Source organism: Protopterus annectens, chromosome 1.part0 (assembly GCF_019279795.1).
Source record: "Protopterus annectens isolate FY-2018-M chromosome 1.part0, PAN1.0, whole genome shotgun sequence".
In the NCBI taxonomy this organism is placed as follows: Eukaryota; Metazoa; Chordata; order Ceratodontiformes; family Protopteridae; genus Protopterus; species Protopterus annectens.
In genome coordinates this window covers 892,323,694-892,334,702 of record NC_056725.1, presented here as the reverse complement: position 1 = coordinate 892,334,702, position 11,009 = coordinate 892,323,694, and the positions used below count along the sequence as shown (strand labels likewise).

The 11,009-nt window shown below is 35.6% G+C and overlaps 1 protein-coding gene across 1 annotated transcript; it reads right to left on the bottom strand.

The window, feature by feature from the left end:
- Positions 1-680: 680 nt before the first annotated feature.
- LOC122798166 (trace amine-associated receptor 4-like) lies at positions 681-1,715 on the bottom strand. The gene has a single exon (XM_044066939.1). The coding sequence runs from the start codon at positions 1,713-1,715 to the stop codon at positions 681-683; it is 1,035 nt and encodes a 344-aa protein (XP_043922874.1).
- Between the last annotated feature and the right edge of the window lie 9,294 nt (positions 1,716-11,009).

Genomic DNA, 11,009 nt, shown 5'->3' with positions numbered 1-11,009 from the left:
ATTTAAGCTACAGTATGCGTAGTTAAGCAATGGGGGAAACCCGCACAGCTACGGTTAAATTTAATCTGTTTAATAAAAATAAAATTCTAGTGTCATTTTCTCTGGGAAGAGACAGGTTTCACTTATTGCTGTGGATTTCTGCGTCCATCTGCACATTTGACAGACATCCTAGCATGTTTCAGTTGCTATGAGCGTAGGGTTTTCCTGGAAAATGGGGCTTTGATGTTTGCAATGGCTGTGGGTATGTTTTGTCTTGCAACATGTCATGTTTGTACACTAACAGTCCCACCTTGGACATTTGAAGAGGTGGCAACCATATGCATTCTTGCTCATTGTAATTGCCAGATGGCAATTCTTGAGTGCAGGGGCATGTATATTGTTAGAGCTCTGCTCTCAGATACACCCCCTGCACTCATCCACGCTCCATGTCCATTTAGGAGCAGAGGCAGCGCGCCTTCATAACTATGCATAACACACTGCCATGCTTCTCTTAAATGGTCATTTCCGTGCAGGAATAAGCTATTCCTGCAGGGAAGCTTACTGAATCCCAGGGTAGGAGTAATATTAGTAATAATAAAAGTAATAATAATGAATACTATTGTAAGTCTCCTCCCCAAAGATGCACACTAAAAGTGCAGTCAAAGTGTTTTGCACCTCAGCACTCTGCACAACATTATTTGTCAATGGTTTTCAGAGAAGAGATTAAAGGTATGGGATGCAACAGTAAATATTTTACCAGTTAAAACCATTTTAAATGCTTTTCGAAACCAGGGATAAAAGAAGCCATAAATAATGGGATTACAAGCTGAATTAAAATATGCTAACCAGCTTAATACTTCAAAAATAAAAGATGGAATAAAGACACTGAAATAAAAATTCAGCATTATCATAATCATAGCAGGTAACCAACAAAATAAAAATACACCCATTATTAATATTAGGGTTTTAGTTGCTTTTTGTTCTGCTTCCTTTGTTTGTTTGCTATGCTTTTTCACAGAAATTATGTTGTCTGCAATGCCATTAATAACTTTGGCATGGTCTCTAGCCACAGCAAAAATCTTAATGTAAATGCCTATCATTGCTGATGCAGGCAAAAAGAAATTTACTACAGGTATAATCACTCCCCACATTTTGTCAGATGTTAGTATGCATAACCCTTCACAGTAAATGTAAGACAAAAATGTCTCATCTACATTCTTACCAGAGAAAACTATAGAACAACTGAAACATATGGGTACTGCCCAACAGACAGACAAAAACACTGCTATGACAGAAAATGTGATTTTTGAAGAATAATGCAGTGGGTCACAAATGATGTAGTAACGATCTACAGCAATAAAGCAAAGATGCAAAAGAGATACAGTTGTGAAAGCCATGTCGAATGCAGAGTGGATTTTACAAAATGTATTGCCAAAATACCAACATGCCTCAATGGATCTTACCATGCTAAATGGTAAAACAAGGAAACCGACAAAGAAATCAGTAACAGCCAAAGAAAGTGTTAAAAAGTTGGATGGAGAATGAAGCTGTTGGAAATGGAAGACAGAAATAATCACAACAAGATTTCCACCAATAACAGTAATTATAAGTGCAGCTATTAATGTGTATAACAGAGCAGTAAGTGTTGCAGGAAGGCTATTTCTCATACACGATTTCTCAACAGATGGGAAGCAGTACTGTACTCCATCCATATTTGGATCAGATGACATATTCATGCTTGCTTCAGTTCATTCTTGATGTTTCTGTCCTATCTGCATGTGCAGAATCTGTAGAGAATAATTAAATACATTAATAAAAACAGCTGCTTTCTAAATGTTGTAAATATAAATATTGCTTTCAGTGCAATCACTGTTTCTGTTGTTTTTCTGTACCTGGTAGGAGCTGCTTCTAATTTTTTCACATCACCTCAAAATTATAAGTACCATGTTTTGTATTCCCTCAGAATTATAGGCATCTGTTTTATTTAGCAAATTTGAAAGCTGAAATAAATATTTTATTTCGGAAATCTGGCGTTGCAGGCTTATAGATGCAAATTAAGACATGCACCAAAATAAAGTAAGAAAGGCACAGAATGCAGCTAGATGTCGAAGTGCATGATATTATGCACCAGATGCCAACATGCAGACATGCTTGTTAGTCACACACCAAGGCATGTATCTGAAAAAGCAGGGCACTTGTGACTAACTGCAGACCAATTACATCATTCTCCTGAAATGCAACAGTGTGCAGTAATATTAACCAGTGCTGTATCATAGTCTGTATCATAGTCCTCATGCAACAAATCCCAAACAAAGGAAAGAGCTTGTGGGATTAAACCAAATGCCAGAAGAAAGCTTCCAGCCACTGTGACCATACTAGGAACCCAATTTTGGCATGATACATATAGAACCATTTAAATAATTATGATGCTGAACAACTCATGTGATGCTGAACATGGTTATTGATCAGTGACACATAATGTCAAACAAATGCAGTGGCAGAACACCACACAGGACATACCACATCAGACAGAAAATGTATATTCAAATGCAACATATTTACAAACATCTGAAAATATATATATATCTATATTAAGGTAATGACATACAATGGAATATAAAAATAAACATATTGCCATGCTCATCTCCCATTCAGCTTTTTAAAGGACCAAATGCATCAGTGACTGATAGGCTATTGATCACAATTACCTATGCAGTGAAAGGAAGAGGCATGGTGGACTACCAGGTCAAGTCTGAGGTATCTGTTGTTGTTGTACTTCTCAGCCCCACAGCTGTTACAAACTTCATGTAAGACAGAGTAGGGAGGATCTTATTGGGCAGCCCAGGATTCTGTGTGGCTGGGTGATATAGTCCTTGTGGTGCTCATGATTGCCATCTACCACCCATTGCATCCAGTATTACTCAGATAACCCTGGCTGTCTTCAAAATATCTACCTGTACTGAGTGGATGTGATATTTTTGCACAGTCTTGGCCAATAGGCCCCTATGGCCTATGTAATAGGTCCTGGACAAATGTTGACCTATACATGGCAAAACACTCAGCTACTGCATATTGCAATATCTGCAATTTACACAATGACTTTACTGATATCATTACGTTAATATCAAATATGTCATGCAAACATCATACTGTGCAGAAAAAAGATAATGTACACACATAATGGGGGAGTAACATAAATCCTTCTCAAAGATATGCACTACAGTGATAGACATTATTCTAGTCTGTATACCACTCTCACATTGCCAATGGCTTTTCATACATATGTGAGCTAACACACCATAATATCATGGCACACGCAACATGGAATGATAACGCAAGGACAGTGCCATGTGTTTATTCCATCATCTAGATATATCACGCACATGCCCATATGCACCTGTGTCTCGCTCACAGGCATCATATGACAGGATGAATTTGGACACCTTACACATGGCATATTAGCATTTTGTTGTGCTTGTCTTCACATAATAGAGGAAGAGTGTATGAATACGGTACTAATTCTGCACTCACGCAGAGCAATGCATACGTTTTGTCATTCATTTTGTTGAGCAATGTGACAACTATATGTATTTTCTGTGTAGTGTAGGCATGTCTGCATTTGGGTGTAGGCTCTTGTTGCAGAAGGTATGTAGACCCAAAAACAAATTATTGTCTATGAAACAGCAACTGCATCTATAATGTACAGGCCTTGTAAATAGACTGTGGCACAAACCAGCAGTAGAACTGTGAATATCGTTAGTAGATCATGCCCTACTTACAAACATCATACTCTTCACTTATATATGTACTCATTGTATTAGCATTAGAACACTGCTGATACTTTTCAGATCTGTGAGTAAAAGATTTTTATGAAGATATATACACATGCATGCTGTAACATTTTGTGCACAATGTGTACAAATTCGCTAAAACAATTGAAGCATCTCTGGATGATATACGGTTGTCTGACCTTTTCTGTTTGTGGAAAGTGCAACTGCCTGCAGTCAGCAACCAACTTGTGTTGTATATTAGCCAGCAAATGACACCTGAGCAGGAATGCAGCTTCAAGGGCATCATTCTCTCGGGGTAGTGCATGGCCCACATATACACATCTTTCACTTTGGCCACAAAATTGGTTTTTTGTTTTTTGTGCCTGCCTGTCAGCCATGTTGTTCATATCATGGTATATTTTGTAAACATGTGAGGGTGTGTTTTGATGTCAAACCTCCATAACTGATTTTTACTTTATACTCTCAATCATTCTGGCCTGGTTGCAGAACTCCAAATGTTCATTCATCAATGCACCTGTAAGTGTGAATTACACATGTTGTTATACCTTGCACACGCTGAAGCAGCCTGCATGCTATAAATGTTGCTTTGGAGCATATAGTATACTCCTATTTCAGTTGTACATTGATCTAACACACATGGTAGTTCTATACAAAATTGTAATATGGACTGATTCTTGAATGTTCTACATAGAGGGACAGAGCCGTTAAAGTAGGCTGGAAGCTATTTAAATGTCATTTGTATACTACTGTGTCATAGCAAATGTTATGTTATGCAGATATTGGTAGGCTGCATAGTCTTTAGCAGTTTGATTTGAGTATATTATTATAAGAAAATAAGGAAATAATGAGTGCCAATATTCATAAATACTCTGCATTTATAAGTATAGCACTAAAACAGCATCATTACTAAGTTTTCTTACATACCTCACTGTCATTTACCTGCAGTGGCTTGATAGAAAGGAAAGTGAACATCTTTGAGGAAGAATTTGTAATATATTCCCTTTGAACTGCTGGCATACTGCTTATGCAGATAAGTGGCAACTAAGAATTGTGCCAGCATATTCTGGTTAAGGTAGAGGCAGGTATAAATGTTATTGATGATCGTGAACATCTCAAGAAGTAACAGAGACAGGAAAATTGCATAAAAGAAAGGTCCAGCATAAGGCCCAAGGCATACAACTGTTCCAAGAGAAATGCAGTCCTTCTTCTTTTGGCTTTTTCCCAGTTGGGGGTCACCACAGCGGATCACCTGTCTGCTCATGATTGGCAGTGGAGTTTTTACAGTGTCGAGTTGCCAGCCCTGCACCCAATCTTTCACAGAAGGCACACACATGCACCCACTCATGCCTAGTGTTAATTTAGAGTATCCAATCCAACTACAGCATGTCTTTGGGAGGAAAACGGAGCACCTGGAGGAAACCAACACAACCACAGGGAGGAAATGCAGACTCCACACAGAAGGCACCCAAGCTGAGGATAAAACCGGATAACTTCTTGCTGTGAAGTGGCAATGCTAACTGCTGCACTACCTGGGCAAAGATAAATGCAGTCCAGTACTGACAAAACACTGCTGTTGAGCTCTTCCCCAGAAGTATCTATCCTTGGCTTAGCCTATCATTAGGTGTTCAGTTCTGGCCTTCTTAGTGATGTGGCAATTCCTGTACCATTGAGGACAATTTAGTGTGCATATTTGTATTTATGAGGTATGCAGCTGTTTGGGTATAACATTGTAATGGTCAGCATACATTTCTGATGTTGAATCTGGTGTGCAAACCAAGTTCTGCACATGCAGGCTTATAAACACTGCATCTGTCTTGCTTTAACACATGATCATCACAGCTATCTGATATGGTATACAGTAATTTATTGTGGGGTATGTTACCATCTCATATTTCTTTATTTATGGTTATAATAGGTCCTGGTGTGGCCATGACCATTGAATAGCAGGTATCTGGACCTCCGAGTATGATGTTGAGGCACGCCTCAATGTATATCACTAGACCACTTTTGGGCATACGGGGCTGCTGCTGCTGTTGCCATCATCACTTCAGTATCTACTGCTGACTATCAGGCTATAAACTGATGTGGTCATGGCAGTAGTGGTGCCAAAGCCACATACAGTAAGTATATTTAAAAAATTGGTGGCAATCTCCAGGTTCAGCATATGGGGCTACTGTCTCACCAACTGCTGCTCCTATAAAGTCTGGGAACATCTACAGTGACTGGGCAGGGATAATATGCTACCAGTAGATGAGGCCTACATTGCAATACTTTGGATCTGAGCACAAAACTATAAATGTGCTGATATGTGCAGTGATCAAAGAGCTGCACCTATATTACTTACATGTGGAGATAATGTGGTACCCCCATAATATGCAGAACCTTGACCACTGCTGTTTTGGTTGATGCTGCAGTTAATCCCTTTGCACAATGTGTAAATCTGTTTAGATCAAGTATAAATGACAGACTGAAACAGTGAGGTCACTGTATGGAGTCAACTGCAGCTACTGACAGTCATTGTACAATTGTTGCACTTGCAATTCTTCATCTTAGGGAGGGCTATTGGTAGTAGAACGTCACAGGTAGGTAAGTGTATTAATATATGCATCACACCCTCTTCGCAGTCATGCGAGGCTACACTGTGTTTAGGAAGAACATTTTCCATCATATCTGAGATGAGGGCTACAGATACTCCCAATATGCAAATACTCATAGATGTATCACCAGTTAACCTTTTCCAGTATAGACTGGTCCATTTAGAAGGCTCAGACATTGTAGGTCAATGTGGACACAACACCAAGTGTCATAGTCAGTGCAGTGTAGAACAGTGCTTGCTACCAATCATGGTTAAAGACAACAAGGATGGACTTGCACCAGATCTGATCCCTTGCATTACAGAATACCACATATTTTTCTATGGGCAGTACATTGCTATAGATTATACTTCTGCATGCTTATATATTCCATAGTCTGTTTATTTGTACCTTATATAACTTTACCGTTTTGATGTTGGCAGTACTTACCAATCCAGATACTGACTAAATCACAGCATCATGAACCTATCTGTTGGGGTAGTTGTACAGGATTCTGTTTGTCTTAAAGGCAGAGAGTCATCCTGGTCACCATATGACTAAACCTGCTTGGATGCTATTCTGTGTTTTGCAGGGAGAGAGGTATTTGCAGGTCATGTTGTACAATGTGGAGCATGCAATACAGATATTGTACTTCTTGGCTGGTGTGCGCTGCATTATTATACCAGAGTTATTGAAACATAGAAGCATCATTCTGAGGTTGACAAATGCATATGCTAACAGGGATACCCACTTTCCCATTACTGCTTGCACTAATCACTGAGGTTTTCATAAACAGTCTAAAACAAAATAAAAACAAATTGAAAGGGTTCAAGATTTCAAGTAACTATCAACTGAAAATTCAACTTTTCACTGGCATTTTGTTGACAATAAGTAATATAAATGACTGTATTCATAAAATAAATGAAATAAAGATTTTGATTCTGTTTTGTCTATTAAATTTAACAATAATAAAAGTGAAACTATCCTATCAATTCAACAGATTTGCCCTTCATTAAAATAATTGTTTAACTTTAATTGGAACAGGAATACAATTAAATACTTTGAAATAACAATTCACTTAATATAATTATACTTATTAATAATAGCTTCCAAAATATTTTTGAAGACATTTTTCAGTCTTAATTCAAAAATGGAGTATATATATATATATATATATATATATATATATATATATATATATATATATATATTTTTTTTTTTTTTCATTTGAAGAAAGGTTAATGCTTATATAAATGACATTGCTGCACAAAGTCTTATACTTATTTCAATTAATTGCTTTAATTCCAGAGAAAGCACTACTTAGGAAACTAGAGTGAATGTTAATTTAATTTCTTTGGTATCCAGCAACATGGAAAAGAGCTTATATTAATCATATCAGATGTTGGGAAAATGGGTGTATATGATTTCCAGATTTAGATTCATATGAATTAGCTGCAATGTTTAATACTATAATATGATCGCTGTACCCATATTTATTATACTCAGTAGAAAGTCATACATGACCAGATTATTAAAGATAAGTGCAATGAACTTGAATATAAAAACCTGAGATAATAAACATTATCTTTGTTTGCCTTTTATAAGATAAGCTATGAAGAGGTAAATTAAAATAATTACATAAACACGTTACTGAAGACTTTTACAAATTATATTTATAAATCCATTCTATTTAAGAAATGGAAATTCTTGTCTTTTTCCTTCACATCTAAAGAAAGTAAAATCTTATAGAAATAGTAAGGATTGAAAATAATAAAATAATAATAATAAAATTATAAATGATGAGACTATCAAGATAAAGGACTCCTACTTCCAACTGATAAGTTATTGGGTAGGAATAATTTGCATTGTTTGTGTAAATTTCTTATTAATGGTAAAAGCAATTAGCCAATTAAGTTCTTAAATGCCAAAGAAAGATAAGTTACACCAGCGTTTTATGCATACCTACCCATTATTAAAGGTGAAACATCACAAAAAAAGCACATCAAACTTATAGAAATGGATTTGTATTATTGTTAATAATAATAATAATAATAATAATAATAATAATAATAATAATAATAATAATAATAATAATAATACAGGTTTTGCAAAAAAGTGCGATTTTCTGGATATTTGCAGTTTAGCTTATTTACATGATAAGAAAAAGCTTATTAAATTCTGTAAGTATAAATCCTTCTTACCTACACTGAAAATGTTTTGCATGGATATATAAATAGAATATTTATTACCCCATATAAGATGTTCAATTTTACCAAAACACATATTTTTCTGTGTTGGTGATCCAATACATTTACTAAAGCTTACTGGGTGCACATTTTTCATGGAGTGTGACAAACTGCTCACATTTATTTATTTTGTTTATTTTATTTACATATTTATACACATTACTATGGAGTTTGACAGCAGTTACCTGAAAGCTTAAAACAAGGAAATGGAAATCTGAGTCCTGACCTCTTATCAGATGAATTTCTTGAGATAGCTGCTATTTTATGTAAATGAGAGAAAATATAATCAAATTAAGATCAACAGGTAATATTGTTAACTTTGGTTGCTGGAATAAGTTAAAATATTGCTCACAAAATATCAGAAAAAATGATAGCTATGAAACTATTTACTGTCAATTGGTGACTGTTGATGCATAATCTTGATTAAGACTGTTTTATTTCCTTTCATTGTAAATAATGTATATATGTTAAAAGCTAACAAAAAATATTTAAAAAAGATGAAGGGCATCAAAAGTATTGAAAGTTTGTGTTTTTTAATTTTCAAGTTTACATTGCTCACATACATGAGATTGTTCAGATTTTGTATGTCACAAGTTTGAGATGGTTAAACTAAATAACATTTTTAGCTTGTTTTTTTTTTTTTTATGAAAAGGAAAAAAATGTGTTTGGCTCAGCTAACACATTATGTGTTAAATCATGTGATATTTGCTTATAGAAAGAGCAATGTGTTTGGCTAAAGTGGTTCATAGGTTCATACTAGATCAACAACCACCAGGACCTTTATAGGCCTAGTTGCGCAATCCAGAGCAATTGTGCCCACATGTATCATGGGCATTTATTAGTGGGGTACATTACAAAATTTCTAGGGGTTATCTGGGAGGCATGTTAGTTTGGGCATTAATGTCTGCCTCTATCAGAGACACAGGGGCCAGACCTGGGGTGAATTTCTGATTTCCTACCCACTGGTCAAGGCTATGCTTGAAAAGGGTTAGAGATGGACTCTACTTCATATTGGATGGGGTGCCAGTGGATGTTCCAGAACATGGGAATCCACTGGGGCACATATATGTGTCTCTAGCATGTATTGCATATGTCACCAGCAACATTTAAATCCTTGACTCTACTGGTTCTGACACTGTTCATTTTGCAGATGTGCAAAAGATCCATCAAAGCTGGATATGAGGATGCCTTTGCATGGATCTCCTCCAAGTAACCTGCAAGAAAGGATGAATAAAGATGGGCATTTAGGATGATCCATATAGGACAATGTGTTTATACCCTGGATTTTCCTAATAAGAAACCTTTTTGGGCATTCCAGCTGTTGCATATGTTAGGCTGGTGCATGCCAAAGGAAGCATTATACTCAATAATGGGTCTGATAAGGTCTGAATAAAGTGGTACTATGACTTCCTTGGACTTGGATGCCATGCCCTTACTTATAAGACGGGCAACATAGAATGATTTTCTTACTACCTTGGTCACATGTTGGTCAAAGGCCAGATTATTGTCTACATATGTTCCCAGATCCCTGACTCCTGGGTCAACCTGTAGGGGTGTGTTATTGACCTCATCATTTTATTATTTTGAATACTAAATCCTAAATACTAAAAAAAGTGAAAATAAGGAAGAAAAATAATTAACCATAAAGAGAGAAAGAAGACAGCAGTCCTTACTTCTCACATGTACAGGACTAGAATTAAATGAAAATCTCCTAGTATCATTATTGCAAAATACTTCTATGTTATACTTTCAATCCATCAACTTTTATTTTAATAATGCTATTACACATTTGTAGTTTTCAATAAAACATTGTAATTCTTTCTAGAATTTCTGCAAGTCCTATGATAAAATCAACTCTACATTATTTATAAAAAAGGTGTTTTTATTAATATCTATATATGTTTTAGGTTTATGTTTAGAGGAACACACCCACACGCACATATATCTGCTTATCTCTATATCTATACCCATATATCTTTATATATATACATATATATATATATATATATATATATATATATATATATATATATATATATATTTATTTATATATATATATATATATATATATATATATATATATATATATATATAGGGTCTATATTATATATTCGAACTTTCTAAACTTTGAACCCCATATGTTTGAAATCATATGATTGAAGTTTAAAAGTTTGAATATATAATAAAAGAAAAAAAAATTACCTTAACGGTGTACACAGGGGAGCAAGCCCGCCTGCCCCCCACCCACCTACTTAAATATACCATCTCCAAGATTGCACTTCAGTGCACAAAAGGGAAATTCTCCCATTCTGCACCAAACGGTGCCAATTACGTTTAACCTTCGAACGCTTGAAATTTCAATCATATGGTGTTGACCATATGCCATGTGAAATTTCAAGCATTCGTAGTTCTAATAGGAA